The sequence below is a fragment of the Ammodytes marinus genome, assembly GCF_949987685.1.
Source record: "Ammodytes marinus genome assembly, chromosome: 20".
Taxonomy (NCBI): domain Eukaryota; kingdom Metazoa; phylum Chordata; class Actinopteri; order Uranoscopiformes; family Ammodytidae; genus Ammodytes; species Ammodytes marinus.
This window is the reverse complement of record NC_137224.1, coordinates 12,294,996-12,316,121: the sequence shown is the minus strand read 5'-3', so window position 1 is coordinate 12,316,121 and position 21,126 is coordinate 12,294,996. Positions and strand designations below refer to the sequence as shown.

The 21,126-nt window shown below is 42.7% G+C and overlaps 2 protein-coding genes across 2 annotated transcripts in view; both read right to left on the bottom strand.

Moving 5' to 3' along the window:
* kcnc3b (potassium voltage-gated channel, Shaw-related subfamily, member 3b) overlaps positions 1 to 9,446 on the bottom strand; it is a gene marked incomplete at both ends in the record, with an annotated part of 52,830 nt that extends 43,384 nt beyond the window's left edge. The window contains 3 exon segments of the mRNA XM_080049046.1: positions 1,805 to 2,434; positions 2,437 to 2,487; positions 9,399 to 9,446. Of these exon segments, the coding sequence (XP_079905172.1) occupies positions 1,805 to 2,434; positions 2,437 to 2,487; positions 9,399 to 9,446 (729 nt within the window).
* A 5,920-nt stretch (positions 9,447 to 15,366) lies between these two features.
* rexo4 (REX4 homolog, 3'-5' exonuclease) lies at positions 15,367 to 21,024 on the bottom strand. Its single transcript, XM_080049050.1, has 8 exons — positions 20,483 to 21,024; positions 20,038 to 20,381; positions 19,799 to 19,945; positions 17,292 to 17,485; positions 17,080 to 17,168; positions 16,734 to 16,808; positions 16,540 to 16,614; positions 15,367 to 16,126 (listed from the first exon to the last, which is right to left on the bottom strand). Exons 1-8 carry the CDS (start codon positions 20,714 to 20,716, stop codon positions 15,968 to 15,970), a joined length of 1,317 nt encoding a protein of 438 aa, XP_079905176.1. The 5' UTR covers positions 20,717 to 21,024; the 3' UTR covers positions 15,367 to 15,967.
* Positions 21,025 to 21,126: the final 102 nt, after the last annotated feature.

The window sequence follows — 21,126 nt, the reverse complement described above, 5'->3', positions numbered from 1 at the left end:
TCCGTTTTTTTTGTGTGATTCATGTAGATACTGACCACTGTAACAAGTGTAGACCTGGTAAAACTGTACATTACACAATATACAGCATTCTAGCATCCAGGCAGCAGCAGGTAGAGAGGCTTGGCTTGTGCCCAAAGATATGCCAATGCTGTAAGAGCTGTCTACTGTTGCTCTGTGAGAAATCGGACAACAGCACTGAATCCACATTTCTTAACACATTTGAAGCATAATTGTTTAGCTTTGTTCTTATATCTGCAGTGTGATTTAAAATCCAAACACTGAAGCTGTTTGCCTCCCATGTAACATACTAACCCCACTATGAGCGTTTTTTTTTATGGGTAGGGAAGAATGGGATAGTAATAAATCAATCGGCTCGGGATGAGAGTGACACTTAGAAGCATTTCCTGCCTTATCCCAAGTCCAGAGGGGCGGATCAGGTAGCCTAAAGCAGACTATCTGTCCGTCACGGCCCGACACTTGGCTCTTCCTTTGTAGGGAACCCAATCCTGGTATATGTGGATCTATACCTGGTGCCGGAATGGGTGTGTTTGGGAATAGAGAGTAAGAGCCTGTGTGTGTGTTTGGCTATTGTCTTTGTCTGTATTAGAGGATTCAGTATGTTTTGCTGTGAGTTGTGCAGAGATTTAAGTTTTAGATGTTAGATTTTTTTTCCCACACACCTGCTTTTTTACCATATGTGATTGGCATGAATTGGCCACTGCAGGTGTCTGCTGACTGTCTGGTTTTTGCATGTGCACCTATACAGGATGCATGCATTATCTATTGGTATTAACACACCTCTCATAACAGAAAACTAGGCAAAGAGAAAGCACACACAGGGTGCCAAGCAACGGTGATCAAACTATAGCACTGGAATTTTACAAAAACAATGCCAATCAAAGCAGCTGTGATCAAGCAGCTGGGTTGTGTGTAACTGGAAGGTCTGAGAAAAAGAAATAGAAAACATACATGCTCACTGTAACTGTTTTCATGTGTCTTGGATCAAAAATCCAGTCAGGGGAACTTGTTACTTCTACACCTGTATGATCTAATGACATTCAACGTTTGCTTTTAAGAGGCGAATGATTAACTATTTGCATAAAACAAAAAAGGCTATTCCAAGTTGCGCGTAACAGCAATACATCCCGTGCGTAAAATCCAAGTAGCATTCACTGGGACAGGTCGATCTTGAAATTACAAACCCAGCACTACTAGTGTTGTGGAAATACATAGACTGATGGTTCGGCATCTTAAAAGCCTCCTCAGTGCGGTGATACAATAAATAAGACTAACATGAAATACGGCGCACTGATGTGCATCGTAAACGGACAAATGCGACTCAATGAAGGCGTTTGGATGCAGGGAGCGCGGGGGATGCCGCCTATGGAGGCAGATGTGTATTAAACCTGTTCAAGTTGGAATTATGGCAGCAATAAAAAACGGCATAGAGCGTGAATCCAGCTCGTCCGAAACATGGCATATATCTTTAGTATAAAGACAGGGGCTGATGCGTTTGACAGAAACATTGCGTTTACATATAAACATTTTATTTTTTTCTTATGCTATCGACATTAATTATTCACTATCAGTAAGTCTATATCCTGCTTCTCAAAACAAGCTGTAGGCTAATGCCAGGGATGCCACACATACCGACAGTGCCTTGCAGTTAATAATGGTTTATCAGATATGATCATGTGGACAGAACATTTCAAAAACAAAGTTTATAAAACTTATCATGGACTTCCGGACAGCACGAGGCAGAATATGCAACAGTAGAGAAACAAGTTGGACGTGAGTTACTTACCCGGGCATATTTGGAGGAATACGGGTCTTCAAACAGTGCCCATATTCTGGGCTGCCAGGTTTTCCACCAGCCAGCTTTCCTCGCGTCCTCCTGCATGCACAGTCTTTTCAAGTCCCCGTCCGCACCGCCCAGTGCCGGGTCGTCCTCCGGCGCGTCCGGTTCTGGGTTCTCAAAGCTGTCCAGCGCCTCCTCGGCATCCCTGTGCTGCCGGTAATTCATCCAGCAACACGCCTCCACGTCCGTCTCATCGATGCCCCAGAAGGCGAGCTCCTCCTCGAACAGCGGACCGCACACGTCGTTGGGACAGTGCAACTTTCCGGTGCGGTAATAGTTGAGGATGAAGGAGAACACCGACGGGTGGCGGTCGAAGAAGAACTCATCTAATTTGGGGTCGTAATCGAAGTTGCTGAACGCGTCCGGATCGGTGAGCCAAGACAAGCGGGTGCCAGGCAACGTTTTGAGGGTGCTCCTGTAGGTCTCATGCCGCACCCCCCCGCAGTTTATCACGATTTTCTCGCTTTCCGACGGACAAGTCATGTCTGCGCTGTAACATGCTTTGTTGGACGACTTGTTCCCACCCTTGCGCCCTTTGAAAGAGGATACACACACCGAACTGAGCATAGAGGACCGGGTGGGGAGGGAGGGGATGAGAGAAACCGAAGGGAGGAGGAGGGAGGAGGAGTCTGCGGGAAGATAGAAAAAGGGGCAGAAATGTTTTTAGCAGAAGGGAAAAATAGATGTGGATTATCAACATTGCAACACAAATCACAAGGAATCACACGCTAATAGCAGCTAATCATTCACTTGATAATCAGCTGATGGAAGGGCACAAAATGACCTTGTGAAGAATGCAGTGGGTGACGGCGGGAGGGGATTGAAGGGGAAGTGGGGGGTACCTGGATGGAAAATGGGGGAGTGCCAAAGTTGTTTTTAACACAAAATGCCTTACAGCTATTAGTGCAACACATGAAACACAGGTGTCTTTGAGGCACATTCAGCCAGTTGTTGACACCACAGTGCATGAGAAGATGCAGCCTGTCATGTGCAAGTGACTGTCATGTGATGGGAGGGTCCCAAAGCTGTTCCCCTTTATTCCCTCTGCTCGAACTATCATTCCACACACCATTGTATGCTCTCCTTCGGATAACAATCTCTCAATTGATCTGGTCAGTTTTCATTCAAATCCTCTCCCTAATTAGCCCACTTTGAGACTCGAGCAGGCAGAGCCCCCTCTCTTCTCACCTCCCCTCCCCTGCCCATCTGCAACAACCCTGCTCTTTCCATCGCTAGGGCGCCCCAAGTGTGTGTGTGTGTGTGTGTTAATTGCCTCCCGAGAGTGCCGTGTCTGTACTAATGTTAGATTTTCTCAGTCAGTTACACACACTGCTGCAGCCCCCTCCGACCGCACTGAGATTCATGCGATGCACAATTATGCCAATGCTCTCTCCAACGACATTCTAGCATGCACTGTGTGTTAAAGACAATTTAGAGACGGAGGAGAAGCAGAGGCGGAGAGAAAGAGGGGTGAAAAAGGGTTGGGGAGGATCAGGAGGAGGCTATGAATTAGATTTTAAAATAGAAGGAATCGAAGGAGCGAACAATGGGGGAAAAACAAAGACCTGAAGGTTGGAAATGAGGAGAGAGAAAGGGGGGAGATGGAGAAAGTGATTGTGGCACACTCACTAGAGGCAGTTACAGTGAGTAGATAGTGTAATATTGTCTCTGCCCTATTGATGGGAGAAGGGGGTTGAAGAGAGAGTGTACTGTGGGGGCGGGGGGAGGAGGAAGAGCATCGAAAAAAGGAGAGTGCACTATAAAAGTGAATGAATTCTGCTGCAGTAAAAAGCCAGAGTTATTTGCTCTCTCTCTCTCTCTCCTGTCTGTCCAGGTGGGTGCTGGGGGGGGGGGGTCTCACGATGCTTCAGAAAAGACACCCGTTTACAGCAACAAAAACAACAACAAAAAATCTCATACATCCACTGCTTCTATGTTGTTAACCTTTTTCCTCTATTCAAAGAAATGCACCACTCTCATCCACCTCCTCCCTCCCTCCTCCCCTCTCCTGTGAGCTCTTGCTGGCCCTCCCCCTCTCACTAGTCTCTCCCTCACTCTCTCTCTCTCCCTCGCTTGCTCGCTCTCATATTCCGCATAAAGAAATCACATTTCATTGATGGAGGAGAATCAAGGCTTCATTTCTCTCCTGTTCCCATCCAGTGCCCCCTCTATCTCTTTCTGTCTGTCATTCTCCTTCACTTCTGCTCTAGTCCCTCTGTACCCCCCTTTTCCTAACCTTGCTGCTTTTTACCCTTCTGCACCTTTTCCTCTCCATTTTTTCTGCATCTCTATCGCTTCACTCACCCTCCTGTCCCCATTCTTCCCCCTTCCCAAAGTAACCTTCCCCCCACTTTTGGTCCAAGTCCCACCTCCTTTTCCCTCTCACACTTTTCACATTCTCTCATGTAGGACACTGCAGTCTTTCTTTCGTACTTGTGACTAGTGTGTGTACTCTGTAGTTTTGATCATTTTCACTGCACTTTTTATCTGAGGAAATAACTTTTTGTTCATGGGAAAGTTTGCTGCTATCTCTTCTCTCGTCAGACCGTACACTGACATGATTTAATGACTTTGTTTTTACAGATTTTATTTTGACATTTTTGGTATGACTTTTTTTTGAAGACCCTGGAACAGATTTGACAGCACCCAGGTAAGAGTGACTAAGACCTAGGTCATTGCATGGGTACGCAGTCAGAATTTGAAAAATGACAACACTATCAGCTCGGCAAAAGAGTTAAATGCCCTACGTTTTTTTTCTCAGCTAATTATTTGCAGTATTTGCTGTAAGAACATCAAATCTACTTGCTGTACAAAATCCTGTGAGTTTCAGAGTTGAACTGCATCATTCCGCCAAAGATTTTGCTTGTGTTGCAACTTGTGTTGATTTAACACAAAAATGTGTTAAATCAGGACTCATTTCATTTTGTAAGAGAATAAAAATAGCATTAACATCTAAAACTAAACTATTTAGAAGAGAGGTGAGACAGAAAGAGTGTAAAACAATATTTGTCCATAGTCAGTTTTGTCCTGTGGGGTTTTTTTTCCTGCAAGGACTGCTCGTGTTGTGGGATGGATTATATTTCAGCACCATGGACAGCGGTGCTCTCTCTTCCTCGCTCTGGGACAAACTCTAACAGGATACTAAACTTTCAAGCATCTTCTATGATATCACTGGGAAACTTTTATCCCATGGATTACTTTTTTTTTTTTTTTTTGCTACACTTTGTAACTCTGCACCCCTTTCTTCTACTTCATAGGTAGCTGAAGCTTATTTGGTCAACTGCTGAATATTTTATACACGGACAGCCACAAGTCTGTAACTGCGGTCAAGTGCCTTTTTGTACCCCGAGGGTCATGTGCGGTGAGCTTATTGATTTTAAAATGTCTTCTCGTATGCATCAAAACTACTTTGGAGGTTCTTTGGAAAGTGTGCTGTCCGGCCAGTTCTTCCCTTCTTTTCCTCAGAAGGATTTACAGTGTTTCAAGGTTTGGGAAGTAGTATTATAACTAGTTTACTGATGTTAGATCTCCCCCAACATCTTTATCTCTCTTGCTATCTCTCTCTATCTTTTTTTCTCTCTCTCTCTCTCTCTCTCTCTCTCTCTCTCTCTGTCCTGCAGCATTTCCTGCCTTGGCCACCATGTCCTGCGCCAACCTGCTATACTACTGCCTCACCACTGCACACACACAGGGTGACGGGGAAAAAAAGGGAGGAGGGGAGAGAGACGCATACACACACACACACACACTCACCTGGCTGAAACAAACTATGCTACGGAAACCATTTTGAGGGGCCAATTGAGGCTTAATCATTATGAACCCTTTGGGGAGAGGAGAACATTTCTGCCACGGAATGATATAGATATAGAGAGAACAGGGATGAGAGTGAAGAAATCGGCACAGAGGCCAATATTTATTAGCAGAAACACTGCAGCAAGAGGGGGGAGGGAGCACAGGATTATGGGATGCATTGACTGTGAGGTACCAGCAGCAGTTAACTGGGGGGGAGGGGAGGAGAGCGCACACAAGAGAGAGAAGGAGAGAGAGAGAGAGACAGGGACAGAAGGTAAGGGATGTATTTCTGAGTGCTGACTATGCGGTACAGACCCAGCATAAAAAAAGCAAAAAACCTTTACCAATCGCAGAGGGGAAGAGATAGAGGGAGTGAGACGAGAGGTGGGAGTAGGTATAGGTAAGGTACAGAAGAGAAGAGAGAGGAAATGGGGGAAATGGAAAAGGTGGGGGAGGACAGGAGAGGGAGAAGACGGGAGAAGACTGCAGTGGCTCAGGATAGCACCTTAGTGTGGCTGTAAAGGTGTATACGAGAAGATGCGGAGGGATTAGAAATGGTCTGCAATACTAATAAGAGGAATGCAAACAGTGGAGTGACTAGGAGAGGAGGAGGAGAGGAAAGAAAACAAGTGTAGGGATGTAGACACACAGCTGAGCTAAGTGGCAAATGTACCACTGGGGAAAAGGAAGAGAGTGTGTGTGCATCTGTGTGTGTGTGTGTGTGTGTGTGTGTGTGTGTGTGTGTGTGTGTGTGTGTGTGTGTGTGTGTGTGTGTGAGAGAGAGAGAGAGAGAAAGATAGCACAAATTATGTATGTGTTTCTGGTGCACAGCCTATTTTTTTTTTTTCTTTCTGTACCACCCGCTACCTCATCAAAGGATGTAACCACAAGGCTTCACGCTGTTCCACCCATATCAACTCCCTCCCTCCCCACTTTCCACATGTCTCCCCTATCTCCCGCTCCTCTCTTTCTCTCACACACACTCCCCAGTGTCGAAGAGACCCCAACAGGAGAAAGCCAGGCACTGCAGCGCGGTGAAAGCACTGCGGTCACCTCCCCTTTTAGTGCGGTGTCACACCACACAGTGCCTGCCTACACCCCCACCCACCACACACACACACACACACACACACAAATACCTCAAATTGTCACTGCACCTTAGGGAGTAACTCGTGATTTCTGCGGGGAGAGGAGAAGAAGGTGTGTGCATGTGTGAGGATGGTGGCGAGAGGTAGGCGGCGCATGAAATAAGAATGAAAATTATACGAATATCATGAATGGATGGGTCGGGAGACAAAATTAAAATAACGAGGCCACACAATGACCCAGCCAGTGTAGCTCTGAGACAGCCAGTAGTAAACAGAAGAGGAGTTGTTGTTGGGGGGCGGGGGGTGTAAAACAAGGCATTTCTCATGATAATTAAACAACCTAGCGGCCAACTCCCAAAACATGCATTAAATCGCCAATGAATTAAGCAAGCAGAATGGAAATGGCCAATCTACCAGAGGCAGCTCCTCTTATACTCTGCAACACCAGTGTGGAGATCTCCAGGGTCTGACCAATCCACACGTATTGCAGAAAAAAGGAATCATACTCTCCTAGTTTTTTCTTCTTTTAGCCAGCTGGGGATGATTAATACATAAGGCCATTTTCAGAAAATAGACTAGCAGAAATGAAGCCTGTAACAGAGCTCTGGAAGATAGTGTCCATGAATGAATTTCTTGTTCCCTAAGGGAGGATAAGTAATATTGAGATCCTATGGATAGATGTGCCCACTGGGTGAGACTTCACTAGTGACAGGAGGAGGCAGAGTGAAGAGAGTGATGGAAGAAGATGTAGTAAAGCAATGTTTGTTGTGGGAGAGGTCAGATAAATCCTGAACCAACAGAGTGCAGAAAAGAAACAAAAAATCCATAGGATCGTTTGTCATGACGGGAAAGGGAGGCTATTTTTGGAGCTGGATGAGTGTGTGCAATAGTGTTAAATTTTAAAATCTATAGTTCTTAAGAGAATTTGCTTCTCGAGCAAATCGCTTTAACCACACCACAATCCCCCGACTCTCTCTTAGGTCTTTCACACCTGTCTGCTCATCATAAATGACGCTGGCCTTTCTTGTATGATTAGGACTGTCATGATCCAGCTGTGCAATGAGTTGGTATACGGGGCCAGCCAGCCAGACAGACAGACAGGACGAGGGAATGACTATTACTGCACCGACACCTGACCTTTGAATTAGCCAGCAATGGGTCACAGTCACAGATAAATAAAATGAAAGAATTGGAGGTGAACAAAGGAGACCAGAGTAACGATGGAGAAGGGCGAGCTGGAGGTGAAGCTCAAGGTCAAGGCTCTGACACGCAGAGGGCTGAATCAGCCCGATCAATCAGGGCCGGGGAATCAGTTGAAGGACAGAATGCGAGTTCCGTGAAGCTTGGGCAAAGACGTGAGGCGGGAGAGAAACCAACACAGAAGAGGAGAGAGGGAAGGTTCATGCGTAAATCAACCACAGCCTCAAAATAGAAAATAGACACACACACATACGTTTCCTAAACAGCAGCACCCTCCATTGGAGCACCACCACCGCTCCACCAATCACATCCGCTTGACAGCATGCTACTGTCTCTGATGGGGAGGCTTCTTCTTCTTCTTCTTCTTTTTTGCTTAAATCCAAGGGGTGGTTTCTGGGTTACCCTCAGTCTAAAAATAGCGCCAGCTGTGGATTCATAATGCAGGATTGAGAGGAGGGGGTGGGATGTGGTGGTGGTGGGAAAAGCAGGGAGAGAGCAAATGGAAGAAAGCAGGCAGAGTTCCCATTAGTAGAGGAGCTTTAGGAACCCCAAGTGAAGCATGTGCTTGCTCAAGGTGAAGGAATGGGAGGTGTAACGAAAGACTTTGTGTGTGATGCGTCGGAATGCGGACGGAGAGCTAGTTGACAGCGCATGGGTGATGGTGGTGGCGTGGGGGGGACATAGACTTCCAGGGTGAGATATCAGTGACGCTATGCCCTTGTTGTGGTTCCGCTCCAGTGCCTAGTCCTAACCCCCCCCCCCCCCCCCTCCTCACACCTTCTTTTCCCCTACCACTCGGGTGTGTGTTTGTGTCACCCCTATCGCCCTATTCCTATGGTTCCTCTATCAAAACCACCATTTCAGGCCTTGACACTTACCCTGTGCTGCCATGCCGCCACCACACACACACACACACAAGTACAACAAATAACATGCACACAAATGCACAAAGAGACAGACACAAAATTATGCAGAGAATAATGCACACACACTATCCTCAGAAGCATGAAACTGCTCTGATCTTGTCATGTAGATGGGGAAATACCCACCATATGTGAAATATGAAATGTAAGGATTATAAAATGACAATTAAAACGTCATATCAGTTGATAGACTACATAAAATCTGACTGTGTAAAAGTACATTTTCTTTGTATGAGAAGCTGGAAATAGAATAATACAAACAAATAAAGTGAAAAGGTGTATATTTACAATTGTTATAATTTCCACACATTCTAATTATTACAGATATTGATGAAAACATAGACAGACTACAGGAGAGAGAGAAAATCGCAGTCATTGTGGATACAACGATACTTGTTGAATGTAGGCTAGACGCTGTGTTTTTTTCCTTTATATTTTTTTTTACAGCTGGCCAATACATCCCTTGTTGTTAGGCGGACACACGCAGAATAAAGCCACCAAAATACAGACATATACACAGACACGGTTAATACTCACTTGCTTTTGGTTCAGGTTCGTTTCGAGTGCGTGCAGAAACGCGCACATGAAGATAAAGAGATCAATCAAAAATGCAGTTCTCTTTGAGAGATCGCTCTCTCTTATGAATTCAGAGAGTATCCAGTTTTCTCGCAGGCATTCGGTTGGTCTTTTTTTCTCTCTCTCTTTCTTTTTATACCCCCGATTATAACAAATCAAAATAGGATTGCGCGCGCCTCTGTCGCTGGAAACCTCGCTTTGACAACGTTATTGCCGAATGTTACTTATAGCTTATGGTCATGCTGATGATGGCAAAGGATGAGTCTTTTCGGATGAAATGAAGCAGAAGTCCCCCTGAACACTGTCTTTTTTTGTGTATTTTCCCCTCGGTTTCAGAGCCCCCCCTCACACTTCTTTGTTATTGCCACACAAAAATAAAATAATAAAATAATTGCCAGCCTTTGTAACAGTGTCTCTACGCTTCCAGGCGCAGGGTGTAGCTACCATTCAGCTCTTCCTTCCAAACGTTTTTCAATGGAGATGTAGCCAGTAGACACGTCTCTCTTTGCCTTTCCCTCTCTCTCTCTCTCTCTCTCTCTCTCTCTCTCTCTCTCTCTCTCTCTCTCTCTCTCTCTCTCTCTCTCTCTCTCTCTCTCTCTCTCTCTCTCTCTTTCTCTCTCTGTTCCTTTGGAGGAGCGTCACCTTCTGCACTGTTTTTTTTCCCTCAGACGATACATGTGGGAGGATTAGAGAAGAAGACAGAGGGGTGGGCGGACCCCGGCGAATACAGAGGCTAATTTATCCTACGGCTGCTGAACTTCATAAATACATATGCTGTAAAAATACACACGCCAAGGCTATAAGAGGAAATATTGCGTTGATTTATTGTCATCCGTTTAATTGGTTCTCTCTCTCTCTGTGTCTCTCTCTCCTCCCCACTTAGCCTACATTGCCCACACATGCTCACTCTGCTGGACGGACGCACAAACACCATTTTGTCTACAGGTTTCCTCAGCCTTGACTGTGGGTTGGCTGACATCAGTATACAGTCTTGTGGAAGCAGAGGAGCAGGTGTTGTATGACGGAGTGTGGAGTAATATGTTGAGTATACTTATATCAATAACAACAACAACAATAAGTTCCATTTGCTCTTGCTTTTTTTTATTGTTTTGTTTAACCTTCATCCTACTAACTGGGGTCAGACCCAAGAGGTAAACATCTTGTAATATCTCACTGGCATTTTTTTTTTCTTCGTCAATCAATTTGTTCCTCACAACTAAATATTATTGTTTACTGATTCTATTCTAAATCCTGCTTTTTTTAAATGTCTTGGGGTAATTTTGACCCCACTCATTTCCGCCTATGCAGTTTTAATAACTCTACCTATTTATTGAGTTTTTCTTGGCTTTCAAATTTAAAGTATCACACATCAACAGGGAGAGTAGGGGAGCCCTCTCAGTCATTTTGAAGTTGACAAACAGCAGAGTTACTCTAAAACACTGATATTTCCCTATAACACTTACATTGCATTTTTCGCATTGATCAAATTAACTTTAACTCTCCTAAAATGATAATAATCTGTCGTTTTCTCAAAATATGGCATTAGCATTATTTACATAACCAATAATGTTTATAGCAGACAACCAACATTTCTACAGTTTCTACCTGTTTTTTTCTTGGGGTCTTTAGTGACTAGGGTTTATTTATGCCACCATTTCAATGATATTCCTGAAAAAAAGATTAGCTGCCGGAGCAACACTGCCAGGTTATTTCATGTAAGAGTCTTCGAAATAAACTACACTGCTTGTTATTTGGAGGCATGTTGTAGTTATTTTGCATTAAAGCTTGAATTTTGACTGTTTTTCCAGGTGCCTATTGGTCTGAGCCATCTTGAAGTGGAAGTACAACGATCAGAAGTAATGGTAATGCACTTATCGACAGGAAACTCATCAAACATCGCCTCGTAAACATTACAATAGTAGTAAAGAGGCAAAGGTTATTACTTAGGTGCCTTTTTCCTTTGACCTGAACATGATCTTGGAAGAGCTAAGTGCATGCAGAAAAGGGATGACCAAAGCAAAAATAAAAATAAATGAAAACATAGCGCTGTAAAAGGGCTATTTGAAAATAGGTATACACATATATTTTTGTACACTCATACTTTGCCAAAGATAATGCGAAAACAATCAGCATTTCCAATCTAAAGTTCTGCCATGCATGATTTCAGACTGCAGAGAAACCATATGAACACAATCTACGAAGACAAAGGTCAATCTCCTCAGTGTTAAATACTGAGTCACCGCATCTTCCTTCGAAAAAACTTCTACTGTAACTCATAGAACACATCATTTATTCAGTGGGTCCCACTGAGAGACTTTGTGCTTGGTCTTGCTGAGTAAAAATTAAAGGGTAATATGCTTATTAGCAAGTGCATAAATAAATAGATCTAAACCCTTTTAGTGTTCTCCATTAAATTAAGAGATTTGACCCTCAAAGCAGCAGAGTCTGTGATCAAGTAGTAGTCAAATACAGGATTAATGCAGGTGTACTCAAGAATTCTTGGATAATGTAAACTGTTAAAACAGAAACAAGAGCCCTTCCTGCAAAGTCTGTGTTTTCTTTCTTATACAGTATCGAATTTAGCATACAGCATGTTGACGGTAAGAATAAATGAATTAATTCATAAAAAAAGACTAAGGGCATGCAGCCATGTTAAGGGCCAAATGTTAACATGCTCACAACAATGCTGTGTTCAGTGGGTACTATTTAATAAGGTTCATCATCTTGGTTGTAGCGTGTAAGCATGCCGCCCTTTGCATATTAGCACTTTTAAAGCTGAGACTGATGCAATACATCACCAAAGTCATTAGGATTTATTCTCCGGGATCTAAACCAAATTGACTGACAATTAATCCTATTGTTCTTGAAATTATTTAGTCTGGAGCAAAGTAGTGGACCACCATTGCCATACATTGCACAATGCCCACTATGGCTTAACGTATTCACTGTAGGGAAATTTGTTTAGCTGGAACTGCAGTAACTATGTCTTTATCAATCACAGTAATGGTATGGCAAAGCTCTGTTAGTAGCAGCTAAGATAAGATATTCAATGAATATACAGCATTTGCATGTTCAGACAGACGTATGTCCAATCACAACAAGACATCTCTGCATAAAAAGTTAATTCATTCTCATCGTCACCAGACCAGAACAAATAAGCAGGAAGTCATGGCGCAGAAAGTAGCTGTTTCTTCATCAACCGGCATAAATACTGAATGCTCAACTTTGTTCGCCATAAAACTAAGCATTAACCTATGCAGACACATCCACAGCCTCTCTCTTGGCGGCAGCAAAGTGCAGCTCATGCATAAGGAAGCAGTGAGCAGCAGAGCTGAGGAGACATAGTGTGGTCACGAGACGCACTGAGAAAGCAGTCTGTGATGTTCTCCTCATCGGTTCACCATTATTTTCAGCAAATGGTCTTATTGTTACTGTATGGGTAGATGTTATTTAGTGCATATATACCCTTTACAATATATTTTTACAGATCAGGACTGCACTGTAGGGTAAACAGAACGGATTGGTGGCCTTGTGGATGCAACTGACAATGAGAAACTGCTGGCTCAATAATCTGTATTGATTGTTGGCCATCACTAATCGGAAAAACAGTGTCTAGCGAACTGGTTCTTCTCGTGTTCAGAAATGAAATATGGCCCCTCAGAGCTTGAAACCCTGTGTGATCGTTAGGTCTGTAACATGTTCCATGTTCAGCGCAGGGCGGTTACGGTGTGGGATATAAAATTGGATTCTGGTATGAGAACTAAACAGGACTCACAAATCAAACTTTGCAGAGCTGACGCATGTTTAAAACCCACAGAATACACACAAAATGACAATACCGACTCTAACCACGTTCCAGACAGAAACAATGTGCAGTAGCATGAACGACTGTAAGCTACATTCTATTGAATTATAAACTAAGTGCCATGTTAGCAGCAGCAGTAATGCTTCCAATCCCATAGTGAGATCTGCTTAACAAGTGGACTCAGCCCTGTTATCTCCAGCGCTGCAGTTATAAGAGGGAATTGCCAGCAAAGCTAGTCCGTAAAGAGACTTCCGTTTCTCCAGAGCTGTGCGCTAATGTTTGTTTCAGGAACTATTTTCTGCAAACCTCTCCTATTCACTATTGAGCTGTATTTAATTTGATCAAAAAAATAATTAAAGGACATAACCATTATTGTGAAAACCATTATTGTGAAAAATCAAGGTCTTGATTTTCTTTTAACCAGAGGTTTACTGGGAGGATTTTTAGATGTGGTGTGCAGTTCTGAGTTTCAACTGTCCCAGATGTTTTCCAGGTTTTGGCTATCACATGTAATCATAATAAAGACTTGAAAACCATTCCAAAAGGCACTAAAGGAAGGGCATTCCCAGATGAGATGACAAATAATAAAATGTGCCATCAAAGTCTATAGATGTGTTGTGCAATGTAGGACCATGTTGGCAGCCAGAAGATGTATAGAGCAAGGGAGTAATTATGATTGCAACACTATCATTTCTCAGAAATCTTGTACAATAAAATGTTGTTCTGATGAACATTCTCTTCTATAATGACTGATTTTTTTTTGTAAAGGTCACATTCTTCAATGTTAAATTGCTGTGTATGCTTAATTATACCAAGTACAGTACTTAAGTACACATTTGAGGTTACCTTCAAACACTGAACAATGCACACACAGTATTTGCACACTATTGAAAGAAAGATCTGACAGAAAGTGTTGACATTTTTTGGAAAGAGTTTTAAAGTTGAATCATGCCAAAAGTATCTACCTGTATATTCCCCTTGGAATTGTAGCTATACTGGTGTTACATTTACGAGGACAACAAATGATGTCATTATCTCAAGAATATAATTTGTAATATCAAGAATCAAACAGCATTTCAATGTGGTCAGCTTTACTTACTATGTTATATTGTCTTTAAATGTTGTACCACTAGGGGGAGACAGTTATAGGCTATACATCCATTGATGAAACCCCTCAGCTATTCTGTTCTCAGTTGTATCAATGCTGTATCATAACCGTTAGCCGGAAAACCGAAAATTACATTGGGGTTCTGCTCTACATTTGCCAGATTTCTTCAAAGCGTCTGACAAAGCTCCATATAGTTTACTTTAGCGCCTGTAGACTGTACACCAAGGGCGTCAGCTTCAATTTAGCAATGCATGGAACAATATGTACAGCTACTGGGCAGCAGATCACACTGACAAACAGTTTCCACACAAGAAGCCTGACTCCATACTCATGACTGAATCCAAAGAATCCAAACTAACGCCACATGTAAAATTCAGGCATAAATAACATTGTGTAACACAAAGATTATTTTGATTAAATGAATGATAAATACTTTGCTGGCAGATTCTTAATAAGATAATATGATGAAATAAAATGCATCCCTTTCAAATCAGAAGGACACCCCTCCATGTCCTTGTGTGTAAGTCAGAAATAGATAAAGAGTATAAGATTGTATCCAACTGATGCCCCCAGTCTGATAAAGGTTCCCTTTCTATTATGAGGGCACAGTCTCCATCAAACATAAGGCAGCAAATCATACTGACATATTTTGGGCACATGAGGAGCCATCACTGTATCGCTGGAACAGAAGCACAAGACATAAGACTGTGCACCAATGAGAAACCCCTGATCCAAATAGGATAGAGTTTCTTGTGGATATATTGAAATAAAATTAATGAACCAATCAAATGTTTGAAATCACCTGTACCTGTTATATTGATGTTTTTGACTACTTTCCCTTAATGGCTACTTTCTCTCATTATAAACCCTTAAAATAAATCCATATCCACCTCAAAGCATGAAATACCATTCAAACCATCCTCTCAGCCACCTAACTATAAGGCTTAAGTTTTGATCTGTATGATTGGAGAAGTTGTATACACAATAATTTCAGTAAAGCTACATAGAAAGAATGTATGTCATGTTTTATTTGTGCTTTTTAAAACATAAAACTTTTAAGGCAACTTATTACAAACCCAGCCATGAGAGACTACAAGTTTGAATTATTTATATATAACACTGGAACCATAATGCATAAACCACTCTGACAATAGTTGACCATGATTTGGAGTTTTCCAAAACACTATATAGAGGAATCGGGTTTTTTGATTTGAACACCTGCCCCCGACTCGGTGTAAATAAAAGCTCCATGCTCTCTCAGATGTCTTAATCCCTGTATGAGTCACAGCCCGAGATGGCCGGGCAGAACACTCCTGGTTTTGTGTAAGTCTTGGCAAATGAGCAAAAAGAAGCAGGTCTTTTACATCCCAGAATACCCCGTCACCGTCTGGTTAAAAAAATTAATTTTTATGGACACATTCCATTTTCCTTTGCTATTCTTAAAGGTTTTGTTTGCCTCCCTTTGGACTGTTGTCGTGACAGATCTTACATAAGCTCATGAGTGTCACACTATAATACCGTCATAAGCGTTAGGCGGTCAATAAATCCCAAAGCTCTGATCATATCAGCCAGGTTTGATCTGATCCAGAGACGATCTGTCCTCTCTCAGTTCTGAATTCATAATCCCATGCGTTTCTTGTCCTTGTTTTGGGGACGCTTGGGCTTCCTTTGAATCCTCTTTTCAGTATCTTTGTTCTTGTGACTGTTTTTAATCTCCGCTTCCCAATGTTTTTTTACCATTGTGTAGAGCCTCATGGTGGCCTGTGCATCTTGGACCTGGTAGGAGACAGAGGAGAGAGAGATTGTTTCACAGTTGGCATCACCGTCTGAAAATAACATTTCAGAGTTGTGTTTTATGTGTCGACTGCTTAAGCCTGCTGCATACTCCGCAAGAAGAAAGAACAAACTTCTCGCTGACAGAGCTGCAATAAGTTCCTTCTGGTCTGACATTTCATAGTTCACGAGAACTCAAATGCCCAACTCCTCACCGTGGCACACGCGCTGTTACCGACTTCAAACTGACCAATCACACAATAGTTCTGGGACAAGCTGCAAGAAGAAAGTTCAGCCCGGACGATGTGTCGAGAACAAGCTGCGAGAAGAAAATGAAGTAATTTTCTTCTCGCAGCTCTGTCACCGAGAACTTTGTTCTTTCTTCTCGCGGAGTATGTAGCAGGCTTAATACTTACGGATGAATGTTCGCCCTGTTGGACCTTAACGTTGAGTATTTCTTTACAGAGGAGCTTCAGTGAGGGTCGACCACTCTAAAAAAATCAAATAAAAATGAAAATAATAATTTAATATACAACACTGATTCTGAGAATTGGATTATGTCCTGTAGTGTCTTTTCCATGGTTTGTCAACTTTTAAGTATTACAAGTACCTTCACAGCTTTCCTAAAAGGTTTGTACTTCTGAGTATCCCGGATTTTCTTTTTTGGATGGTCCAACAGTAAAATCTGCAACAGGGGTTTGAGATTGGTTTATAAAAACTAACATTTATTTTGAAATGAAATGAAATCAGTTTTATTTGTATAGCCCAAAATCACAAATACATTTGTCTCAGTGGGCTTTACATTTCATACAATATGATATATGATACAATATGATACAATATGACACCCTGCCCTTACACCCTTAGCTCGGCTGAGAAAAAACTCCCAGTAAAAACCCTTTACCGGGAATAATAATAAATGATTTCAGTTCCCTCAGATATTGCATCAAGTCTACCTTTAAGTCATTGTATATGGCGTGTCCGACCACTATTCTGCCTTGCAGGATCTCACCGACCTCCTTCTGCACGGTCCGCACATCCTCTCCTGCAGTGAGGAAAACATTATGGTATAACCACACACAAAGACTGTATTAATAGCAATGAATTACAACTCTTCACAGGTTCTCATAGCTGGTTATTGTTCACCGCAGCCAATTTCCCGACTCACCATCTTTGATGTCCTCCGGTCGGATGCCGCTGACAGCTGTCCTGTAGTCTGTCACCTTCTCTGTGGCTTTCACATATTTGTCATAGATGCATTTCCCAAACTGGTTGACGAGGGAAACCCGCGCCAAGATGCTTTCCTCTCCATCGGGACCGACTCCAACCATCTCGCAATCAATGGCCACGGCTCTGGTGAGGCTAACGGTTGGTGAAGGGCAGAAAGAGAGGAGACTCATTATTTATTATGTCACTCTGCCTGACGGTTTAAAGCTGCAACATATTTTGTAATAGAGATCAGTACACCCTATCATTCTATCTACATCATATATCTACAGTATTTATCTATCTATCAACTGTATCTATCTATCATGAGGAAGATCCAGTAATTGTCTAGCTTCTTTATAGGAAAATACAGCTGTGTTAGCTGAAAGTCTCAGGGGCACTTTACACGACAACACGAAACGGTGCATACGCAAAAATATTTTCGCGGTTGCACTATATCATTTACATGAAAACAGCAAGCGCAGGCATGAAACTGCAAGTTTGTGAGATCTACTCCCAGGGAGGATTTTTTGGAAAACAACGGTTTTGGTTTCTTGTAAACACCGAAACCATTTTCCCTGGTAACGCTGACGTCACGGCTCCACTTCACGTATGCGTAATCTATAACATTTGCTGTCAAAATACCCACACACGAGTTATAAAGTTAGAAGACAACATAACATGAAAGGTGTCTCCGCGGGACCAACACTGTGATCAGCGGAGAGTGTCGTGCAGGGCTCAAATATAACACTCGCCAATTTAGTCTAAGCGATTAGTAAGTTATTGAGACCACCCGCCACTTTTTCTGGGGAAAGATTTGTGCTCTACTGGTTTTTCTAGCAAAATAAACATGTGTAACTTCTATATGCCAGGGACACGGCTCTCTCTACATTAAAAAACACTATCCATAGTTCAGCGCGCAGTGGTTAAATTACTGTTCAACAAAAGGAGCATTAAGGCTACGGCTTCACAGTAAAAGCATTTCACTGGCTAAACATTAATACCATTTCACTGGACAAACGTGAGTCGAATTTTATTTTGAAGTACGCCTAACAGGAAAGTAGCCGCTCACAAAGCCCCTTCACTATCAGCATGTCTTCTGTTTTCACAAGTTCAATGCGGTGTAATAAGAGGACAGAAAGCTTGTAATTTACAATACTTGTAACCCCAAGCTTACACCAACTGCTTTATGAACGTTAATGGCATTAATTTTCGGTTACAGTAAGGTTTTATGCATCAAATTGTACCGGAAGAGCTATCTTCTAGGCTAAGTGTCACCGCTGACTATTGGCTTGGCATGCCTACTACACTGCTACTACAGCGATTTCGTCCCGTTTCCTCTGAAAACATGTGTACGAGTGAAGATGTCAGATAAATTGTGTCTGAATGGGTTTTTTTTTTAAAACCAAAAACTGTCACGTTTTCACCGTGTAAAGTGCCCCTCAGATGTAGGTAAGCCAACAAGTAACACAGAAATTCTGGGCCCCTATACAAAAAGTCCTGATGGGCCCCCTGAAAGGCGGTCTTACAATACACATGGCTCTCTGAGCCAGACAACTCCACAATATATTTTTTGGATGAATGACCAAATCATTACTTGTACCAGTGTTTTCCCCAGAAAATGTCTTGGCCAAAGTGGTCACTGGCCAGGGTCACAGGAGGCGAACATTTTGGGGGTATTTTGCTCAAAGATATGTTTATTTTTATGGGCCCCCCTCTGCCTTGGGCCCCCCAAAGACTGTCGCACTTACCCCCGCAGTCCGTCGGCCCTGAACACAGAACCTTCCCTAAAAGCTAAGTTTCATGTCACTGAAAGTCACATCTTGCTGTTAAAAATTAATGGCTGTCTGGACTGTAAAGAAAATATATTCAACAATCTAAAAGAAAATGGTAGGTAGTTATATGAAAGACTTTTTTTCTTTGCTAGGAGTTAGATGATAAGATTGATGCCGTTCTCAGGAAAGTCTGATACAGGAGACAGTTAGCTTAGCATTGCAGCTTAAAAACTGGGTGTAGGAGATGACATCTAGCCTAACTGTTTGTTAACTTCAACAAGAGCCAGGTTGGCTGTTTACCCCCGTTTCCCTACTTTAAGCTCTCAGATATGAGGGTGGTAAAGGTATAAGAAGACTAAAACATGCAACAACAGCAGTGTAAAAGCCCAAGCAATGAGCATGCATCACAGCACAAGTTTGACAACAATGCAGCTACACCTGCCAAGGCTCCATTCAGGTCACATTAGATTTATCATTTAATGACTAAACTGTGCACATCATAATAATGATGAACGTAAATCAATGTCATATATTATACTATTCAATTTAGACAAAGGTGTTCCGCTAAATATAACTTGTGAATGTTTACAAGTTATTATAACAACCGGTCATTGCATTTTTTCCATTATAACATGATCTCTTTGGAAGAAAGCCTGTGGGGCAACAGAAGGGCAGCAGCTTTGTCATCACTCACCCCTCAAAAGCCTTCTCTTTGACCAGCGCGCTCTCCGTGTCCTCTCTCTTATGAATGCCCTGCTTCTTCCTCATGATCTCCGCTGCTTCTGCTCCCATGGTGGCCTCGATGTCGTCAGGGTCTACATCATCAAACCACATGTCCGCCCTACAGCAGCACAGAAAGACAAGATCAGGTTAGCTGTTGACAGTGCTTCTCAACCTCAATGTAAGCAAGCAATGTTAGTGCCGTCAACTTACTCTGTAGGTTTTGTGTCTTCAACCACAGGTGTATTCTTCTTCTTCTTCTTGGCTGCCTGCTCGCTGTATGACTCTGCACTGTCCTTTTTCCTTTTCGGAGCAGCAGACTGTCCCTTCTCTGAGCCAGCTGGAACCTTTGAGTTAACCCGAGAGGCCTTGGGGACACCGCTGTTTGAGACAGGTTTGTGCGTCTCTTTTTTCCCAGGTTCTGTCTCAGCTGGACGGACAGTGCTTTTGGAAATGTTTTTGGAAGCTTTTTCTTTTGCCACCTTTTTCTGCAGAGAACCATTTTGATGATTCGGTGCGATGGGTTGCTTCTTCTCCTGTTGGCTGGCTTTCAGCATCTGTGGAAAAGTGCAGCAAAGTCGTGGAAAAATATTTAGGAAAGTGTGACTAAATCAATACACAGGTAGGACATGTGGTAGTCTTGTTTCAACAGGCTCACCTCTTGTAATCTCTTCCAGTTAGCGGAGAATTGTTGGGCATCTTCTGGGGGAGACACTTTCTGAGCTGGGGCCTTTTTTTGCTCCTTGGGCGGAGGCTTTACCTTTTTAAACTTCTCTGTCATCCAGTTTTTCCTTTTCTTTTTCGCTGTTGCGTTCTTCATTGCAGATGTGGGTCGTTGTGTTTTAGAAGGAGGGCCTTCTTTCGTTGCCTCCACCTTTGGCATCATGGCCATTTTAGGTGAAATATACTACGTACTATATATACTATATAGTGTATATATACTTAACTAATTATGTTGAAGTCTGTTGACCGATCTCGGCCACGCTGGATCTCTAGAGCCCCGTCACTTGATAACGTCAAAACTCCACGCTAAGAAATGTTTACCCAGAAAAAGTTTACCGAGTAGCCGCACGAACGAGAAGAAATGTTACCGATATTTCCTGTAACTGCACAGAAAATTTAAATGTTTAGTCTTACGCTCGAGCATGGACATATAACTCGAGGTGCTGGGTGGGTGAAACAAGCCAAAACCATGCTGGTATGTCCATTTCCTAGATGTGCAGCATGTTAAATGTGTCGGGCATAAACATGAAACAATAATGGACGCGCGTCTAGTTAGTTACTAGTTTAAAGATCCAACCA

What these genes read in the sequence shown, in the direction of transcription:
- rexo4 (XM_080049050.1), bottom strand. Translation starts at nt 20,716, where the DNA reads ATGGCCATGATGCCAAAGGTGGAGGCAACGAAAGAAGGCCCTCCTTCT. An exon ending in ACTGGAAGAGATTACAAGAG is followed by an intron (nt 20,382 to 20,482) that starts GTGAGCCTGTTG and finishes ACTTTTCCACAG; the next exon opens with ATGCTGAAAGCCAGCCAACA. An exon ending in CTTTTAGGAAAGCTGTGAAG is followed by an intron (nt 16,615 to 16,733) that starts GTACTTGTAATA and finishes TGATTTTTTTAG; the next exon opens with AGTGGTCGACCCTCACTGAA.